General features: G+C 40.0%; 1 protein-coding gene across 2 annotated transcripts; it reads right to left on the bottom strand.

Moving 5' to 3' along the window:
- Positions 1-5: 5 nt before the first annotated feature.
- On the bottom strand, positions 6-6,001 carry cops2 (COP9 signalosome subunit 2). Of its 2 annotated transcripts, none has more exons than XM_031848527.1 (13): positions 5,845-6,001; positions 5,202-5,315; positions 5,028-5,105; positions 4,805-4,930; positions 4,623-4,712; positions 4,446-4,523; positions 3,986-4,160; positions 3,679-3,857; positions 3,395-3,447; positions 2,033-2,130; positions 1,855-1,937; positions 1,229-1,287; positions 6-617 (listed from the first exon to the last, which is right to left on the bottom strand). In XM_031848527.1, the coding sequence occupies exons 1-13, from the start codon at positions 5,902-5,904 to the stop codon at positions 473-475; spliced, it is 1,338 nt and encodes a 445-aa protein (XP_031704387.1). In that variant the 5' UTR covers positions 5,905-6,001; the 3' UTR covers positions 6-472. The 2 variants fall into 2 exon arrangements, with proteins under 2 accessions (XP_031704387.1, XP_031704388.1); XM_031848528.1 differs by having other exon boundaries at positions 5,851-6,001.
- Between the last annotated feature and the right edge of the window lie 18,250 nt (positions 6,002-24,251).

Genomic DNA, 24,251 nt, shown 5'->3' with positions numbered 1-24,251 from the left:
ATTTGTGACAGTTAAAAACATTTTTTATTTGTATTCCTCCTCACCAGTTACAGAGTTAAAACTGTAGCTAGTCAAACTCAACAGAATCCTTTCAGTGCTGAGAGAAATCTGTTTATTACCAACAGGCAACAGTATACATTAAAATATTGTGTACAAGTCTTTATACACATTTTTGACTTTTCTTTTTCTTTTTTAAACAATTGAAGCATTTGTGTGATGCACATGGAAGAATCTGCCAATCAGGAACATAAAAAACAGAAAAGTAAGTGCCAGTGATTTCCTCTCATCACGACAAAACAACACACTTTGAACACGCTCTTGGGGGTTCCTGGAGTCTTCTTTAAGTTGGTGGCATTCTCAAAACCTGTGCTGTGTATCTTGTCTCAGAGGATTTACTTGAAGAAGCACAGTAGCATACTTTATGGATGTATTCATACATGCCATTTTCCTTGTCTCTTGATTTGACATGCCATCATGTGAGCTTGCTAACAATGGCTTGGTTGAGAGAGTTCAGCTGATTTGTCCATTTGTCTAAAGCTGTGTAGCGAGCCCCTCCTCTCTTCTGGTAGTCCAATTCTAGTAGCTGGTTGACTTGGTCAATTCGGCCATGGATTGTGCTGAAAGAGAGAAAGAAGCAAAGTAAGCATTTAAGCCACATATATTGCTATAAAAACATAACTTAATTCTCCACACAATTTAGTCAAGCTATGATATTTGAGCCTTGAATTGCCGTTTCAACTGTTGCTAGTCTTCTTGTAGTTACAACTGTATCTTTGATTTGCTAAATTATGGGATAATGCAGTAAAGAAAGTCAATGACTGGTCAACTGTTTTATAAACATTGATGTCTGTATTAAAACAACAAACTATATTATTGTTTTTTCAAAATGAGTGGCAATAATAAAAAAAATCTAAAAAGAATCCCTTTAACATGTCAGAGCATGACATTTCCCTCAGCAGTACATCAAAATAACCTGATGTTTTCCCTTCCTAATGAAAGTTATTTACATCAGAGGAAGAGAACAGCTGGGATGTGTGGCTGTAAGTTGCAGATCACTAGGACAGTATGACAATCAATCTAGGACAAGATGTAATTAAAAGTGCCAACTCATTCCGCCTGACTCTCTTAAAAGCCAAAGAATGCGATGAATGAGGAACTACATCCATTTACAGGAAGGGAGCTATTTATTGCTCTGACATCTCAGCAGGCACATGGGACAGAAACTTACTTATCCAAGATGCACTGCACCAGCAAACTCTCCACATCACACACATCGATGTTCAGCTCCTGAAACACAAGAAAAAAAAAAAAAGACGAGACTTATCCTCACATCTGTAAAGAAGTATGTCAACTAGTATGATTTAACATGGAAGGAGGCACAGAATCCAACACACTGCAGATTGTAAATGGTGTGCTAGATGTGTTGCAAAAGACCTGTGGAGACAGTCTACCATGTCTAAGTATGTGAACTACTGAGTATATAAACAAATAAAGAGAATGTGTTGAAAAAGCATGAACAGATACCATCCATGTACAAGCATTAATGTTGACTGTCATGGTACTGAGAGATGAGCCCATGACGTGAGTGAATTAATTCCTGCCTTGTTGGCACCTGTTCTTTTATTAGAGTAAATCTAAGACACTTCCGTGTGGAAAACAAGCTTATCTATGGGCTTTCTTCCAATGGTACTTTTCTCATCATTGATATGACCATGACACAATACAAAACAAAAAATGGAAACAATCCACACAAAGTCACATGGCACCTAATAACATTCCATGAAAATGCGATCAAAGAGGAACGACAACATAGAAAGTCACCGGACAGGATGTGTTCTGATCACATGGACTTACCTTAGAAATGAAAGGGATGTGTATTCTCGTGTACGGTTTGATGAGTTTGATAAGTACTTGAGTTCTAATGTTCCGCAGGAGCTCTGAAACACAAAAAAATCAATGATAATCTTTTCTCAATGTTCCTAAAACACATTTATATCACACATGTGGACTGCAGTCACGTTCGCCAACTCACCTTCTATGTGCTCTCTAATGAAGGGGTCGTCCATTATGTTACTGTGATTCGTTTTCAAGATTTTCTCAAATTCAGTGATGTCATTGTTCTGGTAGGCGCTGTAAAAACAAAATAAAATCAGTGTTGTTACACCACATACAATGTGTTTCCGTGACCTACAAGAAAACTCATCCTGATAGCTGTCGAACACATTTCAAATTATTAGATTGTTTTGTAAACACTATTCTTATTACAGTTTTGGAGATTCCTTTTTTAGTTTCTTGTTTATGCAATAAAAATGTCAAATATATGCATGGAAACTGAGCAAATCTGGGACAGTGCCAGTTATTTATGTCAGTATGAGGACAAAGGAGAACAGACAATGAAGCAGAAGAGAACTGAAGGTCTCGGGAAGACATAAGTCATAAACCATACTTTATACGAATACTGTGAAATGCACACCAATGTTGACAGGGCACTGTTTAACTGCTACGAATGACATTAAGGCCACCATTGTTGTTATTGTATGATTTTGTACAAAGATGAAATAGGAAAAGGGATCCATTAAAAATGTGAACAAACATGACGCATCAAACTGCATTAGTATGCAACTGGGACACAGGGAATGAGAAGCACTGCTGAAATACTGACCACAGGCCATACAAGAGATACCAATACATTCAGCACTTATTTCTAGCACTCTGGGTCTCTTTTTTATATTTTACCAACAATAACATTTTCCTCACCAACTTTGTTGTGATAGATAAAGATGCAGCACGCAAAGCACAGTGAAGTTCATGTAAAGTTGTTCCGAAGGCATGCTGGCACAAACCCAGGGTGCGTTTGAATAAAAACTGAGATTCTGGAGGGTTAATTATCACACTAAATGTGTGACTTGTTAGGGACTGGTCATAGCATGTCGCACCTCTCCTTTGCTTCTCTTTTAAAAGTTGTTCTCTCCTCACAAATACTTATGGATGTTAAGTGATAGAGTGGGTGGCTTAGTGACTCTGTCAAACAAAGGTTTACAACTGAATGTATGGAACAACCATACAACGATCAGACAGGTCAACTATATCCTCGAAGCCTATCGTTTTAAAATAAAGTGAACCACAAAGTCTTTATTCAAATTATTATGTTATAAACAATTGAGGTGCTTATATTTTATTCTCACTTAGAAATAGTTTACACAGTCAGGTTTAAAAAACACCAAAGTAGTCTCACTATTGTTGTTGCTTGTCCATTTGTGCTGCTTTGTGAAGCTGTGGCCATGAAGTTGGTATAAAGCTCCGAATTAATTTAGTGAGTAAAATGTTATGACAGGTAGAAATAATTGCCAATGCTATATGGCAAGACAAAAGAAATACATTAATGTATGCTTACCTGACTAAGTTTGTCATTGCTAGGATTTCTGGGTCATTTTTGTATGGTTTGGCCTGTGGAAGAAAAACATGAAAAGTTACATCTGGCACTAAAACTTAAATAAATATGTTCAGCAAGTGATTCTGATTAGACTTTCCGGCTGCGCTTTATCTAAAAATTCAACTGCAACCTGCACAAGTGTATGTGGCAACCACAAGTCTGTGTCTCTCGTGTTTCATGTTCTTACATACAGTATGCATATATATAAAAAGTAAACATTTCCAACAGTAAAATGACTTTCATACCTCTTGTGAGTCAAAAGGGTTTATTCCGGACTTCATCAGCATGTTGGCTAGGACCAAGTACTTCAGGCATGTCGTCCTTCTTGGGCTGCCGGACTCGTCATAGTTTTTAAAGGCCTCAAAGAAGTCTGTGTGAGCTTTCTCAAACTCCCCCTCTCTCAAGTGCATCTTCCCACCACACTCTGGTCAGGAGCAAACAAGCACAAGTCATTCAACAGACAGTGATGTCAGTACTTATAGTGCAAGTCACGCTGAGCACAAAGCTAGACAACTGCGTTATGAACGAAGGAGATATGTGCAGCAATAATACCTCGGATAACTCCCATTATGAGCGGGTGAGGAATGGCGGATTTAATGTGAAGCGACTGCTCATACAGGGCTTTCAATTTCTTGTTGTTTTTTTGTGCCGTGTACATCTGGATCTCCAGAGCATAAATCTCCAACAGCTGTGTGCCTTTCTTCAGGTCATCCTCTCCATCATCCGTCTGTAGTTGATATAAATATAGAACAACCACTTATTGGATCAATATTGTGATCAAATCTACATATATTTATATACACTCACACCTGATAAAAATACTTTGGCATCATAAATGGTGATACTGATACACTTTACTAATTATATAGGTTTGAATGACCAAACAATCAAGAAGTCCACAATTTATTCTAAGACATCTGGAAGGTTAAACCTTTTTTTTGTATCAATAGAAACCCCACAACATATTATTGCATTTACAGGTAGAAAAGGAATAAAGACTTTATCTTACTACCTGACATGACTGGTGAAGTTGCCTCAGGATCTTCTGCAGTTTCCCATACTCTTCTCTCTCTAAGTAAAGCTTCCCCAACTGCAGGAGAGGAACAAAAAAATGAGAATTTGAAACACCTGTTTACTAGGAAATTATGGTTTAAGACTGCTTTGAAATCAGTGAAGAACCGTTGAATACCTTTGTGTTAGTTTTAAACCACAGTCTGTCATTTTTTGCATCCTTCAAAGCATCCAACGTGGTTTCGTAGAACTCCTGTAGTAAGTCCATCTAGCGACACAAGAAATGCATTTCAGAAAGACAGATTCAAAACATCCGATACTGCCACTTGTATTTTTTAGTCTCGTATCGTCTATCCCTACCTGTTTGGAGGTAGAGATGTAGTCCAGAATGGAGTTGATGGACTTCTCCGAGTAGTTTCTGGTGACGGCACTTCTGATGTATGTAAGGAGCTGTTTGTACCTGTTCATCATCTCTGGGAAGTTTGTCTACAGGGTTGAGACATAAAGAAAACAACTTCTCAAGAATTCATGTGTGGTAGGAAAGGTGTAAAAAAAAAATGATGGCACATCTTGCACAGCCTACCAGCTTGAAGTTGATTTTGATCATCTGTTTCAATGCTTTGAATCCCCATTCTCCTTTTTCACCTTCTAGTTCCAACACCTGAGCACACGATAACACCAAGAGACGTCAGTAAATATTGTGCTTTTTAAATAACTGAAACAAGAACAGATTGCTTTTATTGGAGTACAACTCCACCTTCTGGAAACTGCTGAGTGCTGCCTTGGGATCATCCTCTTTCAGGGCTTTGGAGTTGTAGTACTGGTTCTCCAGGTCCACATTGGGTTCTGAGTTACTATCCTCTGAGTATTCCTAAATGTAATCACATAATCATGTCAAAGTTCAAATCATAAAATCCAGCTCTAACATACAAGTTGCGTTTGCTAACAAAATATACCGAAATGCTTAGCTAGCTAAAACAAACGTGGGGGAAATAGATTGCCCCTGAATATACCGGTTAATTCTACAAGTATGAGCCGTTGAGCTAACGTTAGCCAAAGTTAGCCAACGCCATGGCGTGCTATATAGCGGGGGGTGGTTTGCTTTTCATGCCAGTAATTTAAACCCAAAGGGCAGCTGAACGCATATAGCCAAAGTTAGCTATCCAGGATGGCTAATGTGTATTAGTATTAGCCAACTGCATAAGGCTAGTGGCTAAAACCAACTATCATTAGCCAGCTAGGAGGCTAAACGTAAGTCATCCGCTGTCAGCTTGATATTAGCCTACAAGCTAACTAAACAGCTAACATTAGCTAGCCCGTACTGTCGACCCTTAACTGTTAGCGCTAAACGGATAAAACGGTTAGAGTATATATGCACAAAGTAATGAAATTGCAGTTACAGATACCAGGTCGTAATCTTCCTCATCGTCGCACATGAAATCGTCCTCCATGTCTGACATCTTGGTGGTCTTCGTTGCTCTTTTTCGGGGACAGTCAGTAGCCCGGCCTGTGCTGTGTTTTGCAGCGATGGTGAGGTGGTGTGTGTCCGGGTGGTGAGAAGCGACAGGCCTGCTCTCCGTCTATAGATGGTGCTGTTGGATCGCCTCAGATCCATGAACAACTGAACATGTTTCACCAGTTTCAGTCCTCTGGATGTTGTGAGCATGGCAATGTTTGATGGGTTATAAAGTGAATGTGATGTTAGAATGAGTTTAAGTTACAATTTAAACTCTAAAGATATATTATATCACCTCTGGACAAATCATTCACAAGACTATAACACCGCTACACTGTTGTTTGTTTGTTGTTGGTAAAATCTTTGCACTACTGTTTAGTTAGTTCATTTAATATTAACATATACTGTTATTTTTTTATTGTATAAATTGTGCAATTTTATATTTGCATTTTTTATTTTTTACTTTGTTATTTTGATTGCTTACCTGTATCATAATGCTGCAACAAATGTCCCCTTGCAGAATTAATAAAGTATCTATCTATCTATCTATCTATCTATCTATCTATCTATCTATCTAATTAAATACATTCACTCAATTACTCCATTGGAGGTACTTGCACTTTATTTGGGGTATCTCTACTTAACGCTGCTTTTTTTACTCCAGTGCATTCATGACATATTAAGGGAGTAATTAACTAATTTCCAGATTCAGAATCTGGAAATACAATATGAGGCATTGTTACAGATTAAACTGCATTATGCACATTCATCTGTAACACATTAAACTCCAATATAATACATTATTATATAAAAACTGACAGGGGGTTTTCTGCTGCATAATAAGATATTTACTTTTAATAATACATTTTTGCTTAATAATATATTTGTTTTTATTTATATTGACTTTGAATGCAGGACTTTTTCTTGTAATGGCTTATTTTTACATCGTGTCATGGCTACTTCTACCTAAATTATGTTAATATGTAAAGACATACCCCTTAGAGTATAGCTCTGCTAAATAGAAGTTATTTGTGTTAGTAGTATCAGGGGTTGAAATATACAAAGTATCAATGTATCCAAGTGCACCGGGTTCATTTGAAGCGTTTTATGGTGTGATACATTTTACAGACAAGGAATGACTCTTTAAAAAACAATTAGTTTCTTTTCTCACCGGCTAGACTACATGAAAATACTTATACATCACATATCCGGTGGTGAAGGAAGTACTTAGATCTCATACTCAAGTAAAAATAGTTTGAGTGGAGCTGATTTGTATTACTTCATATATTGTTGTGCATTTTAATCTATAACTAACCATATTTGATGATATTGTGTTTTTCATATACAAAATCTTTATCTGCAAAGTAACTAGTAACCATAATTGTCAAGTAAAGATAAATGCAGTATTCCTCTCTGAAATGTTAAGTACACATACAAATTGTAAAGGAACAAGTACTTCAAAATTTTACTTATACACAGTGATTGAGTACACATCATTTGTGAATTTCCATCAATGCAAAAATCCCATGAACTCCAGTTGTGTGCGTCAGATTTCAGTCAGCCCCATGAGTCAGATTGATGTCAAAAGGATTCCGTGACTGTTCTCTCAACAGTCTTGGCTGCCACACAGAGAGACCATTGGCAGCACTACATCTCTCTCCAGACTCTCTGCCTCACTCGGGGAGTCATTCCACATCGAACCCTGTGAAAGATTCTGTTACTGAAGATTGAGACTACGTTCCTGTTCCGAAAATTTACGCAATCAGCTTGTGTGTCATCGAGTTATGTGTCATAAATTTATATAGAAAAACGGATGAGTATGTGTGAGAAAAACTCAAGTCCTTCATCATTCGCAGTCAGTTTGGACATAATATTTACAATATCCAGACATGAGTCACCAACATCGATAAAGAAAGACAAATGTATTCACAGACTGAGCTACAACTTTGAAAGCATTAAGAATGTCTTAAGCTATATCCCTTTTGGGAGGGTGTTTATACAAATGTGTCATAGACAGTGCAGTTTCCTCAGTTGTATTTTCTCATCATATTTGCACTTATCGAGTTATTGCATCTCTTACCTAAAGCTCTACTGTGGCTGACCAAAATATTCAAATTGCTCTCCGTCAACATTGGGATGGTGACCTGTGTGTGCATGCATACTCTAGTGAAATCCTACAGTATGAGCGCACCAATTTGTTGCATACACGAGATGCAGCAGTGGTGCGTGCGTAGAGTCTGTCAACATCTCATCAATTGAGCTGGGTTTGCCTCAACACAAAGACTTAACGAATGAGCAGCGCTTCTCTGCTGGAATCACCAACACCAGGAAAAGCTGTGCGTTTGACACAAAAGACACATAGGGTGCTAATGCACTCTGATTTGTCACCACAATGCCCACACAAACTCCTCAAATTATATGGCATTAGGCTTTTTCACATACCTGAAATACACCGTTTAGCACCACAGACTGACTGATCTGTTAACACATTGGCAATCTTGAAAGAAGGCACTCCCCAGCTGTGGTGGGACAATAGTACTTGGAGGGCAACGCTTAATACAACTCTATCTCATGCACCAACTTTGCGCAAAATTTTATTTATCTGACTGAGTCAGGAGGATGGTGTGGTAAACACAAGTTCATCATGTTGCCATTTAAACCTACTAACCTTATTTAGAGATCCAAAAGTGTGGTATTAAGCCGTATAAACACCTCCAAGCAGTCCTTCTCCTTTCAGATAATCTTTGATGATTCATTTGATAAAATTAGTACATTGATATTATTCCCTTGGCGTCAATGTATACACTGGGTTTTATAAGTCGTTTAATTTTTGGTTGCCAAAAACTGTTTTATGCCGAACTTAATTCAGTTAATATAATCTCATTTCTGACAGTTCCTTAAACATAAGACAAGTCTTTAATAGATCTCCAGCATGGCATCTGGCAGCTGAAGCGTGTGTAGCTCTCTCAGCAGGCTGCCTGCTTGTATACTCTGGTCCTCACCACCAAAGTGCTAGCACAAGGGTGCGTACCCTTGTTGTACTGCTGCCAACCACCTCCAGCCGATCATTACTCATACATGCACACAAATGCACGCACTATCACACACATAGATATTCATATAGTGTATTTATATATATAAATATCTATGGTCTAATATACATACCTGCTTAATCATGTGTGCCTTTGCATGCACATACTGTTAATGCCCTGAGAATCTGCAGTTGCCAACCTTGTACAACCTACCCTCAGGTCATGATAGTTGCTCTCACTTCTCAACTTGTGCAAGATGCGTGACAAGCCTGTTTGTTTTTCTCTCTTCCTTTTTTTGTTGTTGCTGTTTTCATTTTTACAAGGTATGTAGAAGCGTGTCTCAATTTTATGCAACAACTTCCATCAAGTGGGGCTGTTGTTACAGATGAAAGCCAACTTGCAAGAGCTGAAACAGCCACTGCAGCCAAGTCTGCGCGCAACCCCTCTGTATCACACGCTAGCGTGCTGTGGTTTGTGTGTGGTGCTTTGAATGGGGTATGTGGGTTGGAGTTTGAGGGCGATGGGGTAGAGTTTGTGCGTATCATCAATGCATGGAGGTTAGAACAATACTATCCAGCGAACAATTTGATGATTTTAGACATAACTAAACTTGACAAGACTAAGCGTGTTTCTTACCACGTTGAACCACTCCTTTAGGGAGTGTGACGTCAGACATATCTGTGGTTTCTGTCAAGCTAAATTTCTTAAAGGAGACATATTTTCAGGATCGTACTTAAATTTTGGGTTTCGACTCGAACATGTTTACATGTTTAAAAGAAAACTATATTACTGTCTCTCTAAACATAGATGGGCTGTGTGTATTAACCCATGGATTGAGCATTTCTCCATCCTCTTCTTTCTCCTCCTCCTCCTCTGTTGCTTCATGTTGTCTTCCTTGCTCCTGGTGCACTCATCCCTGTGAGTTTGGTTTAGGAAATCAAACCAGTAGACAGGCTATTCAGATGACCTTACATATTTCAAATGCCAAGGCTGAGGCTCTCGGATTGGTGGTTTCCAACTTCATATTCATGCAAAGCAACAGGACCACATTCAGTAACAGTCAAACAGAGGATGTGTGACCCTTTAGATGTGTTCATTAACATCAGTGTCATCAGTGGCAGTGTCGAATCCTTTGTCAGAGGATTTGACACTGGTTCATACAAAGTGGGGCCGTAGCGATGAAGTTACCTTCTGTTATCACAGTTCTGACCTGTCAGACTAAGCAGAGTGATTTATGCCCTGAGCTCAAAGGAGCCACAGCTGTGAAAGTGCTTGTCAGAAGTGAAGTAATAAAACCTCTGCTTTTGCATAACTCTGCCACTGTTGAAAGGCTTGCATGGATATTCAGCTCATACAGTAAAAATAGATGGAATACAATATCCATTTCTGGAAGTTCTTAGCATGCCTGCTATCAACGGATAGAGAGTCCCTTCTTCAGGGACTCTTTCTCTTCACGCAATTGTAACCTCGCAGTTAGATTTTCTGTATATTGTTTGTCATTTCTTTCTGATTTGCCGCTGTCACAGCTTTATTGTGCTATCTGCCCATAATTGTGACTCTTTCACTCGAAAAGAAGATGACAACAGGCTTGGGAAGAATGCCAACAATATTTTTCACACATACCTTGTAAACTTTCCTTGGCCCTTCTAAGCTGACAGAGAAGAACATATCTTAAAAGGACAAAGCAATAGAAAGCCCCAAAATGTTGCTTACAAGAATAAACTCACTTACATGTGGTCAGTTTGCAATAACACAGATGTTATAGCAACTGAATGCCCTGTGTGTCTGACCTTGTTATGTGTAAGGTTTAAATCTATAAGCATCCCCCGGATCAAATAAAAGCCCTCACATTCATCCATTAGGATCTACTTTGTTTACTCCTCAACTAGTAAGTCGCCCATATTGTGAGCTGAGAGTGGTGGTCTGCTACCACGGCGGCATGTGAGATTTTCCAGTCAGTCACAAATAGTGACTTTCCATTCCATGTATCCAGGGTCCTCACTGAGGGATTACTTTGATGTACCTTATCTGTCTCTGAGTGCCCTCAATGCTAAATGGCAACAAATTACAGTTCTAGTTACAGGAAAGGCACTCAAGAGGGACAAAAACATCTTAATCATAGCGTGGATTGATGGCCATTCATTGGCTCAAGCCTTGTTTACATTTGAGACATGCAAGTGCCCATGTATGTGTCTTCCTGACTGTTAGTTGTTACATCAGTGCTTGGATGTGAGTTGTGTCTGGCCCTGATGCACAACCTCCCCAGAGTCCACTGTGATTTTCCATTTCCCACACTTGATGAAATCGCTGTTCATACAAGATAAGACGTTGCTGTGGAGGTCATCCACACAGCCGTCAACACTTCAGCTCACAAAATAAAGTCCGTCACAGATCACCGTAAACAGAGACATTTAACAAGAGGCATGATTAAACCCACATCGAAACCACATTTGCAACATTTAGGCAATCCAATTAGGAGGAGAATGAGAAAACATCAGTTCAGTGTTTTTCTTCTTCTCTGGTCCCATATGAGTAAGTTCCTATGGCTTAACTTGGAGTAAGACCGGAGCTGAAGCTCGGACCAATACATGTTGAGGGGCTAAGGCTGGGGCTAGTGTTTAGGATACTAGGGCCAGTGCTGCATCGCATGAAGCTTTGCGTGCAGACGTTTTTCTAAAGTCGAACTCAGTTGCCACGACATTCACATTTATCAGCACAAGATTCGTGCTAAGTATAATAAAACATATGTTATTACTATGTATTGCTGATTTAGATGAGGCATATGGCTCAGTTTTAGCCGTGTCCATAGTAAAAGCTGGCCGACTGCCAACACTTCCATGTGATTTTAGACTCTTATGTTTGTAAAGGGGAAACAGCACTTTTCGCCCTGGACTAAAGTCATGAGCTTAATGCGTAACATACAACACAATAAAGTAAATCCTTATCATTCACAGTGTTGTCTACATGTAAACTGTCTATGTTATGTTGAAGTCTGCTAACCACATATTTACACAGAAGCAACAGGCTATGACTTAGTGTGCGTATGTTCTCAGTATAGCATGGAAATTAATATGTGTGACCAAACCGAGGTTTCAGCCCCAGAAAGAAATCTATAAAATGGGGGTTTGTTGCGTGACTGTGTTTTTTTTTTGGTCTTTCACGACTCACGACCCACAGAGAGAGAAGGGTCGAGAACCTCAGCAAAGTACGATAGAAATCGAGAGTTTTACAATCTGTAAAGAGTTAGGAGGCGGCGGAGAAGAGGGTTTACAAATGGTTCTGGGCACATTTCCCACAAAGGCGGGAATTCCATCCTGCTTCATCAATCTGGAGATGTTTACCTACAAAATGTGAAACCATGATGCAGTGTCTATGTGTCAGCTTGTGTGTGTGTGTATGTGCGTGTGTGTGGTCAAAGGATACTCTCGGCTCTCGTGACTCTGGCGAGGGAGAGGAGCGGGGCGGCGGGGGAAGATAGTATCAGGCCCTGATTGGTTATGATGACATCCAGATAATAGCAGAAACACACACACACACACACACACACACACACACACAGTAGATGCACATACACAAGCATCTTCTCAGCTCAGAGCCCGCCACTACTGGCCTCTCACACACACAGAAACACAGACACACACACCAGAGCCTGAAAATTACAGCTTAGCATGCGAGCATTGAGCAGATGGGTTGCCTAATGACTGTTGTGTACAGTGCAGCAGGAGTGTGCAACTTTCCCATTACACTTCCCCCTTACAACTCACTACACCCCAAAGCACATGTCTGGCTTTCATTTACTTTATGTCTTAACTGGCACTAGCATCACATATGCAGGTTGCAGGTGGTCAGTTTAAATAAAATAATAAAAAACCTTTTGGAGACTGCTTTGTACTTGCTTTTTTTGGGAGGGATGTATTCGTGACTTATCAAATGCAATGTGAAGTTGCTTATTTATGGTATTGAATCATTTGATTAAGTAACATCATCTACTTGTTTCCTTTCCTTTCTTTATACCTGTTTGTTATCTTATGCGGTATATCATGATGAAAGTCTATTATTGTCAAAGTGTCGACAAACCTTTTAGAAAAGGCTTTAAATGACATCAGAGTGTTAGCGTGAGAGTCGGAGGTAGACTGCTGAGGATATGCCATTATTGCTGTGAAGGGATGATTAGTTTAAGATGATCTCATTTAATGATCTAATATTTTACAAGGTATTGCCTATACTCTCCTATCATTAAAGGGGGATAATTTTCTTCTCAAAATCAACCTGAGCTTCCTTCCTTCTCCTTGGAGAATACTTTGACAATATCCTTGCGTATCAAGAGGATTTCCAGAGAATATAATCAATTGAAATTGGAAACATTCAGAAATAATCCATTATTAAAGCTAAAACAAAGAGACAAGACCAATCTGACCATGACCTGTTTAATTAATGTCTGATTTCTGCTTTATATTTTCTAGATATCTACATTTTTACAGAAGGTCCTTCAAGTTATTCTCCACTCACACGGACAAACCAACTTTACTCATTTTAAACAAAATTACACAAAAGCCTGACCTGAACTCCCCCGTGGTAAAGAAATAACTGGATATTCTTCAGCTATTGTATCCTAGTGATGAAGCCTTTCAGTCTAATGATGACACCCGATGGCCACTATCTAATTATGCCATATCACATTTCTTTTGTGAAAAACTTGCATATACGTTGCATGTTATCCCCACCAGGAGGATCATGTGATCAGTGTGTGTGTGTGCGTGAGTCCATAGTGAGTAAGTGTGCGCCTCAATGCCTGTCCACGGTTAATCTCACATTCTGCTGCAGACAACTGCACAATATTTTGGGTGCCCAGTTATGGCTGCATGCTCAAGGACCTCTCGTGGTTGCATTGACTCACACATTCTCAAACCTCCTTTTCCATCCTGTATAATACTGCCATTGACTGCCTGATGATTGCTCGGTAGGGGCCCTTAGTGAAAACACAACTGAGTGAATCTCTGGCCTCCTATTTGCTAGTCTATGCCCAATGGCGGGATAACAGTTTGCTGTGTGTTTGGCTAACGGAACGACCAATACAAACAAAGCTGTACATTGCCACAACTCAGCTGCTGCAAAGCGGGTAGACAGCTTGGTGATTTTGTTTTTGGCAAGATTGTATGATGCTTGTTTTTCAGTTTTTATGAAGTGTATTTTACAAGGCCTTACTGGTGTCTAGTCGGGGGGTTAACCAATTTGGGTTGTATTCATTCATTCACAAAATAAAGCAGTGATCGTTGCACACACCTGGCGAATATCTGTACCATACCGAGAGCACAGTTTTACTTTTGCTTGTTTTTGTCAAACACATACATACATGTATGTACATGTAAAGTGAGCAAACGTCATCTGGTTATAAACATATATTTGCATATGTATGAAAATTCTATAGAGCTTCCTCTGAAATATGAAACCCAGAGCAAAAGTAGATTTTCATCGACGCTAAAACCAAAATAAATGAATCTAATGTTGATGTAATTTTGTTTGAGTTATTATTCGATGTTTTTCAACAGTATGCTTTTGCTTTAAATGTGAAATTATAAATTTCAAATTATTTAATTTGCATCAGAAAACAGATTTTGTGATGCTTGTTTTTCCTTGTTTAAGTTGTTGCTTATTTAATTTTTGTATTATTGTTCTTTGTGTGCCACAAAAATGCTAGCAACCAGCCAATAGGGATTAAAATAAAGAGCAAGACTAATTCAAGTTGAGTTTATATACTTTGATGTGAGTCTTTCCCTCAGACGACTCTGCTCTTCTTTTTACGCATCACTTTTGCCTTTGTTTCCCAGCTGGGGCATTGAAGAAACAAGTACGGTAAGAAACAAGCTGTCAAACACACAAGCACATATAACATTTGTAGAGCTGTAATATTATCTTAACTAAGTGATTTCCAAAACACAGTGTAGACCATCAGTTCTTTGTCATATTCTTAATTTTCACTTATATCACAAATGATTAATATATAGAAAGTAACATGCCGTATAACATCCAAGAACATGTTGTTGCCTCTACAGCAAAGGGATCAGCTGACTGACAAAGTCACAATGACTCCATTTGACCTGTTTTCCCAGATATATACACACACACACACACACACACACACACACACACACACACACACACACACGTAGATACAGTAAACACAGTTCTGAAGCCAAACCAAATACAACACACTTTAAAGAAGATCCCATCAGGTCACACTCACAGACCTACATTTAGAAACACCTATCTTTACTACCAGATCCCTTTAAAGGAATCAGTCAGCAGCTTGCTGAGAGCCATACGAGAGAGCGATTGATGTTTTCTTAGTGTGCGTGACCCCTCTTTATGCATGTTCAGTGGGTGCGTGTGGAAGAGACAATAGGGGGGACAAGCCTGTCTGCAGGCCTGTCTATACCTAATCTGCTGTTGCATGCAAAAGGTGATGTGTCAGACAACCATGAAGGTAACTTCAGATGGACAAACGGCCGCTCTGAATTACATCACTTTGTGAGGATGCCTTTGTTTCTGTGAAACCAAACACACTCACATGAATGACATGGCGAGCTGGCTGTAATTGAGATGTCTACGCAGGAAGTCGTGCTAAACTTCTGTTCTCAATTTCTCCCCTTCTCGCACGATATCTCATCCATGATACCTCCCTTCCCCCATTCTCCTCTCTCTCTCTCCCCCTCCATCTTCATCACGCTGTCTCTCTGTGAGGCACAGCGCTGTGATATCCTATACAGTCTGCACTTTTGACCAACAGTCCTGGATAATGGTTTTCAGATTCTTCAAGGTGGCCTGAATCTGTGCCAGAGCTGAAAATGGAAAGCAAACACGAGTCCACCACCCTCTGTTCCTACTTAGCTCCAATGTAAGCTAATTATTCTGTTTCATGTGAGACTCCCATCCCTCAATGGCTGCACAGACAGAGCGTGAGTTTGTTTTATTACTGCTTGTCTTTATGTAACATAGTCAACTATGGAGAAATCAGTCATTAGTTTGAGAGAGAGGGGAATGTGTCAAGAATTGTGTTACTATACGTTCTTGTGAAACCTCTGCATGTGTGAGCCAGGTCTGTATGATGATGTGAGCTGTTACAGGTTGTCTCTGGATCAGTAAACACAGTGGTGTCCATAATCTCACATTCATTATCCTGGTTGCTTTAACAAGCCCCCCTCACATCTCACATGGCCTTGGTGTGTGGTTCACCCAGACCACAGAACCATGTTTACTCTACCAGACTCCTTGTTTGATATAGTCTCACAATCCTTGTGGTTTCTGCCCAAGATCTTGTCTTGCTAGATATGATTCCACTGTGGAGTTGCTACTGGACAACTGAAATGTGAAATTAAAGATTTTAATGACATAGTGATTTCTTTCCTTGCTTTGGAGTTTTCTTTTTAAACAACCAACGACCCAATCAGTTCAATGACACATTATCCCTGTGAGGTCCTGGTGGGCATCCAATCGCTGGACAGCCGAGGATATTTTCTATGTATTCAGGCCAAAGTGTGGCTGTCTGGGTGAAGTCTGAGATCTCTGGCTTGTTGATGAGTCCATCTAAAGTAAAGTTAGAGAAAAAGCATTCTGTCTGTGCAGTATGACAGTACAAGAGAGCATTTTCTATGACTTTTTATGACTTCTGTTTCAACCAGTTCAGCACAAAGATGTGCTCGCCACTGACAATGTAGTCAGTAAGATTAATTCTTTGATCAATCGCATTGCAGTTCCAAAATGGACACGGCCATTGCACATCCGTCAGCATTTGCATCACTGTTCAAAGCGCTGTGATGTTGTAATACAGCCTCTGATCTTCACTTCAGTTTTAGGTTCTAAGTGAGCTCAGTCTTCTGTTGGTTCAAACTGTTTTTACTGCTTTCAGTACAAAACTAGGCCAATATCAGCACCATTTATTTGACCGCTTGGCCACGTGCATCGTTAACTATGTGGATTACACTGTCTTTCAGTAAACCTTTACCGAGGAATCAACATACCGAGTAACATTACTGAGCTGACAAAGACACTTTTTGTCACCAAGGAGGGAAGCTCCAAAGATAAAAAGCTATGATTCAGTCAATGACACTGGTGATTCAGCACACTCGGTTCAGCATGAGGATTTGGTGATAAAGATTCATTGTTTTTGTGCCAAACACTCCCACTCCAAAGTTGTCATGATCTTCAACTAGTGATTTTATAGCTCTAACAAAAAGATGTCGCTGCTGGTGTCCTCTTCAAAATGAGTTTACACATCCTGCCGATGTACATCCTGACGCCATTTTGCAACACCAGTATCTGTGCATTCTTCTGCACCCAAAGTTTTATCCAAACCTTTTTAAAGAGGCCTTAACAGAGCCCTGTAACTGCTGTTTGTGCAAACCACAATGGCAAGACCACCTTCAAGGGATATGGCAACCCACACTGTAAGTTTCAAGAAAATCTAAAGCATCATAGTGAGCTGGATTTAACAGACAGCTGTCTTCCACCTCTGCTGGTTTTACAACATCACGGTAATCTTCTCTGCCATGGCCCCGAGCAGCACTGGTCTTTGGTGCAGGTGAGTGGTGTGACCACAAGGCATACACCAGAGATACGGTATTGATGAGTTCTGAAACTGATTCATGCACGCATTCCACGTTATAACATCTGGGTGCAAACTGGGGAGTATTTATTCTCCTGGTGTGTCCAATTGCTGAGTAAGGCCAGCACAGTGCTGGAGAAAGATAATATTTCAGGGTTGCACGAAATGTGTAATTCTAAAGATCTAATCTTTTGGCTGTTATTTTACTATACATTAGAAAAATCTCTTAATGGAGTCTATTCAAACTTTTAGTCTATTGCTATCTTGAATGCATTGTAAAAAAAGATTACATGTTTAAATTTTAATTTTAATGTTAGCGGTTTCCTTTTCTGTGTACATAAATAAAATAATACATATTCTGAGTACATTCAGTGTGCTTTTGTGGGGTCTAAATCTTCCACCATGTGAAGCCCCCCCCACTCCCCCAACTACCCACACCTTCTTACACCTCACCCACCCCCAGCTAGGTGTAAGGTGTGTGTCCTAGTGTGATGGGAGAATGGCAGGTGTTCCTGCAGCCCTAGGACCTAGGAGGTGACGATGAGGCTAGTAAATCTGCTGAGGGGTGGTCTCTGAGCCTTCCCCAGTCTTGGCAGGACCCGTGGACCCAAATTGAAAGCAGACGTGTTTGGAGTTTATTCTTTGAGTTACTACTGTTCAATTGTGATTTACAAGAGTGTGTGAGATATGGAAATCTCTCACGCAACTCAAGATATGGGCTGAGTGAAAGCACATTGTGAAACAGGCCCCTCCGCCCTGTGGGAAGGACTAATCTGTAAACTCATGCTATCCCTCCATTTGGCCAGGACTGTGTATTCAGTGTTTTCATCCTTTCAGCATGCCGTCTTCTCAAATAAAGGAATGATGTCATCTTTCGCTAATGGAAAAAGCATGCCAGAAAGACAGGCAGGTTAGGCTTCTCGACCAGGGGTGCAAGGTTGAAATCCTTCTTTGGGTGATAATATCTTCTTTAAAAATGAATTCATTAAGCTGAAAAAAAGAAAAAATGTAAATGCCAGTGCTTTCCGCTGACCTCTAGATAGGGTTTTTACACCTGCTGCACTGTTGGTACAATGCCACTAACTAGGGCCCCTCACTCTGAATACAATGTTTATATTTATAAATTTGGCGCTTTTGTTCAAAGCGACGTGCACAAAGAAAACACAAAGCCTGACATCAACCATGTTCTGAGACTAGCTGCACTCATTGCTCAGCTTGTCGTGCTGGTGGCGGTGGCTGGAAGTCCTCGGGGGGGGGGGAAACACATATACAGCGCTATTGGCTACTGGAAATGCCAATCAATACCTGCAATGAAAAGTCCCTCCCTAACTTACTGTTTTAGACAAAACGTAAATACATGTAACCAAATAGCACTCTGCTAGCTGTTGCTAGTGTGATAAAGATGCATAAAGCACATTACCTCTCATCTTTTACTTTTTAATTGTACACCATCTGGATATTATGCATAGTTAACTGGAAACATTTCAAAAACATTGATTGCATTGTTCCAAAATCCCCAAAAATGGTAACTGTTTTCGCTGTGTGTGCTTTGTTACTAAGCACAATGGCAGTTAAGTCAATATTTCAAGTGTTTTTTTTATGACTAATTCACTGCAGCAGATGTCACAGGTAAACAGAAACACATGTAGTTTCAGCAGTTAATTTTGCTCAAGGGATGACAGCAGCACACCTTTGGTTATAAACCAGGCCAGTTCAGGACATAACTGATCTCAAAAGTTATTTCCTCTGGCCTGTGGCCTGGCCTCTCGCATGCATGTTGCCTCACAGGGTCTCTGTTGGACACACGCACCCACATATACGCAGACACAAAATCCACCAGGCTCTTTCTTCTAGACAACACCTGCTCTCCACATGAACAACCCCAATTCATCCATCTTTGTCTTGCTAGAAAACTCTCCTCCCCTTATGGGAAGTCTTGGCTTCCCAGGTGATGGAATGAAAACACAAAAAACTCAGACCTGTGTGATCTTTCTACAATAATGCTCAGCCAATGACGTTGAGCGGTGAAGAGATAAAAAGGTGGATGGAATGAGAGACAGGAGAAATGGAGGAAAACCATAAAAAGATCATTGCTTAATCACTTAGCAAGCTGTGAGGCCAATCACGGGGGGCAGACAGAGAAACTTCCTGGCGAGTTAGCTGCTATCAGGAATTCACAGGAGTAATGCGTCTGTTCTTCCTCCGACATCAGCTCCTGTTCTCCAGCTCTGCTCCGCTTCTCCCACCTCCACCATTAAAAAGACATCCATCCTTACAATGACTCAGAGAGGGAGGCACGACAGAGATTGAGAGGCACTATTATCGAGAAGCCACAGACAGCGGTGCTTTACTTGTCAAAAAACAACAAACCCACACAGATTCACTTCCATATCACATCTGCAATGATGATCTGCTTTGACCAACGCACATGACTGATGACTAACTTGTGGATGCAAATAAACATGTAAAGGCCACTGAGATTATGTGCTCAAAACAATAGATATAAACTTGAGTTGTTTTACGCCGTGTTCTGAGAAATCCTGGCATATAAACCCCTAGTTGGGTGTGTGTGTGTGTGTGTGTGTGTGTGTGTGTGTGTGTGAATGCGTCGGTGAATCCATGAACTTGTCAGCCTTTTGTATTGAGGGTTATGAAAATAAAACACAAAACACTGGCACTTGTTTACTTCTGTCATAACACATGACACAGACATTCCTCTCAGAAGCTAATGAACAGTTGAGTGACTCAGTGTTATGGTTATGGCTCGACTAAAGCCAGTAGCTATGAGAAGATTAAGGAGACCTTCAGATGGATCCAAAACTAGCTCTGCCCCAGAAGGAATTGTATTTGGCCTTTCGCTTGAGGGAGATCAATTCCGATCATGAGGCCTTGTTGCCTGCTTATCATTTTCACTAATTAACACTGCAGACACAAAAGTGAAGGACAGCTGATTAGTGTGTGTGTGTGTGTGTGCGGCTTATGACCGTCTGGATGTGTCTCTGCTCACCGCCTCCCTCGCTGGCCTCTCCTGCTGTCTGTATTAAGTTTTGCATAAAAGTGATTCTCTGAGCATTCACTGCCTTCGCTTATTTTTTGGGTAGTGGTTTTTGGTTGCGGTTTTTTTGAAGCATTTTATTTTTGTATTCTAAAACCAGTGCCAATCGCATACTTTCATAAGAATGAAGCAGTGAGCTCGAATGTATTTTGTGCACCATATTATTTAGAGTCTGGAAGTTGATTCTAAACAAGAATTTGTTCAGAAAAACTGGCACAGGGGTAATGACACACTGTGAGGGAAGTGATCACCAATGGCTAAAAATGTGCTAAAAATATACCTCCTGAAATATATTTATTTTACCATGATACAAAGCGCCTGGCATTATTTCTGCCTTGTGATGAAAGACATATAATTATAGTAGGAAGTTCCTGTCTAGATAGTGCATAGAGGTCTCAGTCACAGGTGCCATGTAGAGGCAAATTCCGATAACCAATAACCTTTTCTGCTGTTAAGAGTTAGCATGTAAATTATCAAAGCAATTCAGCAGAGCCTCATTACAGCTAAGGCTGACAAAGTGTAACTGAAGCTGGTGGCCGGCCTGACAATGTGCAGCTCAGTCCAATGAAAGTTGACCCAGGACCTGACGATGTGGAGCAGGGCCTGACTGACATGGCTATTGTAGAGGTTTTAAATTGTCAGTCTATTATTCCACTGATCTACAGGTGAAAAACAAGAAACCCAACACAGAGCCAACAAAAGGCAGGAAAGAAGCTAGACAGCTAGCAAGTAAACAAAGAAGGAAATAATATTGGTTTAAATAATCATGCATTGCGTGCCTTTTGGTAAGAAACATTGAATGTAAATAGAAACTTTTAATGGATGTCCCGATCAAATTCCCCAATCCGAATCCTTTAATATTGGGTATCTGCCAATCGGCACTGAGAAATGAAGCCAAAAACTATGGTTCATCAAATGGCAAGCAAGTCATTCCCCATAGACGTACATGTTAAAATGCTCAACTTTAAAGCCGAAATAAACGTGTTTACAGCCTGGTACAAAAAACAGTTCTGGTACGGTTCTTTGCACATTTTTGGTTTAGCCGGGAGTCACTGCCAAGATGGCGACGGCCGGAGCCCCCCACTTTGAGTCCAACTCCTGAACATGGCGTGACGCCAGAGAGAAGACGTATCAATCTGTTGGAGTTGCTGGAACTACAGAAACAACGAGTCCACTCGTTATAGAGAGCTGAAGCATGTGTAACTCAATGCAGTCCCTCTTTCAGAATTCCTTTCATTAGTCTTTCCTACACTCCAGCGTTTTTCCTGAAATGTGCGTACCATATTCTAAGACAAGTCATCATCCACTACAGCAGTTGCTATAAGGAATTGAAACATGGATGAGGGGAACGTGCACCCCAGAACCCAGCCTGCTTTTTCAAATCCCCCCTCCATTGCCAGATTCATGCCAATTCATTAAGTGCCCCATTTAGCTCCGTGAAGCCCCGCACCTGGCTCTTTTCATGCAGCTAATACCCTTGGTGTGTTTGAACCTCACATATGTTATTACCACTGCACCCTGCTGTGTGAAAGCCCCCCACGGAGACTAAAATGTAAAGTGGTGCGCCTAGATGAGCCATGGCATTTTATTAGCACGTTATTTGTTTGTCTGTTTTTAAAACCATGTTGTGCAGGGGTTTTACAATGTCATTATTATCATAAAACAACCCAGCAACACAGGGAAACACAGAGACAGACACAGCTAACGTAACCAAGAGGCAACGGCTTTAAAAAACAGGACCGGGAGAGTCATGCCAAGACTCAAAGTAATAATGAGACACTCATCTGGAAGTACTTTGAGTCAAAGAGGAAAGCAACTGTGGTTCTGACAATCGTCATGACAGCAATCTCCGAGATAACAGAGAGTTCTCTGACGTATTAATTTAGGATAATTCTTTAAATAGAGCGCTCTTTAGGGAACACATGGCTGCTGGGAGTGATTTCATCACAATTTATTTGATAGTCCAATTCTAATACTCAACTTACTTATGGTATTATTAAACTAAGGAGGGTATTTGGATGTTAATTTACTCTAAATATCAATTACTACACCTGTTTGTGCAGAGGAATTTTTAAATTGTAAGAATCAAACCATTTTCATGGGTAAAAGTGTTGCATCTCTCACTACCTTCAAAATGGTCCATTTGTTTTTCCTTTAGCCAGACCACCCAAAAAGGAGTGGGTGTTGAATGGTTAAAAATATGACACACTTAATCAAAAAAAGTGGCATAAATGTAATAGACCTTTACATGAGAGATTATAAGGTGCCAAAGTGTGGTTCTTCTTACATTGCTTTCACATCTGGAAAGACATTAACAGGCTCATATGGCAGAGGTACTAAAATCCATGTCATTCCAATCCTCAATATTATGTAAATAAATGGAGAGCAACAGAGAAAATGCTGCAGGGATTGAATTTAAACAAATTAAATTACACAAGACTGTAGACATTTTCAGACCATGTGCACACCATCATTTTGATATTGTAAAATTAAGCTAAGACTAAAACTTTGTGGGACACTTCAAAATGACAAGTATTTTCTTCTCACGCTGTATTACCAACCAACCATTGATGTGTTAACAGTTGGGTTATCTCGGAGTATTTGATCTCGTAACAGCCAACTAAGTATGTTGTGAATGTGGAGGTCAACTAACACCAGGACACTACTGGTCTCTGAATATAGGACTGATTAGCACCTGTTCGTACAAAAGGCATATGCACCATAAATATAGCTTCAAAATTGGAGTTAGTGACCAAAACCTATATACTGTGTGTAAATTAATGGGAAAATATACCCAATTCTGCCAAGATGATGTATTTTTCATTCTTTCTGACAGTACATGGATTTGAGAAGACAGCAGCAACATAATATCCATGTTTTTGATGCTATTTTCTTGAGAGCTATTCAAGAATCCATTTATTGTTCAACAGATCACCCCAACTTCTATACTTCTCACAGCCCAGACTTTAAAAAACTGCATCATCTGGTCCGCACAATAAGGACTTTCTCTGCTGAAATACCCAAAAAGAAAGTGCTAAACATGTACATGGACATTTAAATATTTACAAATATACTTTCTTTCATGTAACAGACCCACAAACACTCATATATCAGAATGAGGGGGTCACAACAAGGTTCTTGTCCTGTCAAAAGCAAAGAAACTGGTCAACAACAGTGAAACATTACAGGATGCACGAAATGACTCGTTTATACCCCAGCAAAAAGCTGGTATCTTTTCTTCATGCATTGATGCTTCAAATTCTAAATATGTACTGAGTTAAAGGTCTGTTTATAAACAGTTCTGACTCAGAAACTCAAAGTGCTTATTTTGGAACATCTTTCTCCTTTAAAGCCACAAAGGCAGGGAATGTCTTAATAAGCGAGGCTCGGCTTTTTCTGATACATGAACAGATATGGTGAGCAGTTAAGACTGTGATCCCTAACAGCTGTTCCTGCATTAGATGGGATCAGAGTATTCCCCTGACAGCGAAGCAAAACGCCGGTTCACATTCTCTAACAAGGCCGATTACACCGCCCCTAATGCACTGCAACTGCCGACAACACCGTGAAGAGTGACTACCAACAAATGCTGGTTATAAAGAAAACTTCACATCTAATACTTCATCATTACTTAATATTTACTTAAACAATGCTGCCAGCAT

Source organism: Anarrhichthys ocellatus, unplaced genomic scaffold (assembly GCF_004355925.1).
Source record: "Anarrhichthys ocellatus isolate YVR2014 unplaced genomic scaffold, GSC_Weel_1.0 scaffold8, whole genome shotgun sequence".
Lineage (NCBI taxonomy): Eukaryota > Metazoa > Chordata > Actinopteri > Perciformes > Anarhichadidae > Anarrhichthys > Anarrhichthys ocellatus.
This window is presented reverse-complemented; position numbering and strand designations above follow the sequence as displayed.

Coding starts and splice junctions, on each gene's coding strand:
- cops2 (XM_031848527.1), bottom strand. CDS start 5,904: ATGTCAGACATGGAGGACGATTTCATGTGCGACGATGAGGAAGATTAC. Junction 4,524..4,622: donor GGTTTAAAACTAACACAAAG/GTATTCAACGGT, acceptor CCTCTCCTGCAG/TTGGGGAAGCTTTACTTAGA. Junction 618..1,228: donor GTGCAGTGCATCTTGGATAA/GTAAGTTTCTGT, acceptor TCTCTCTTTCAG/CACAATCCATGGCCGAATTG.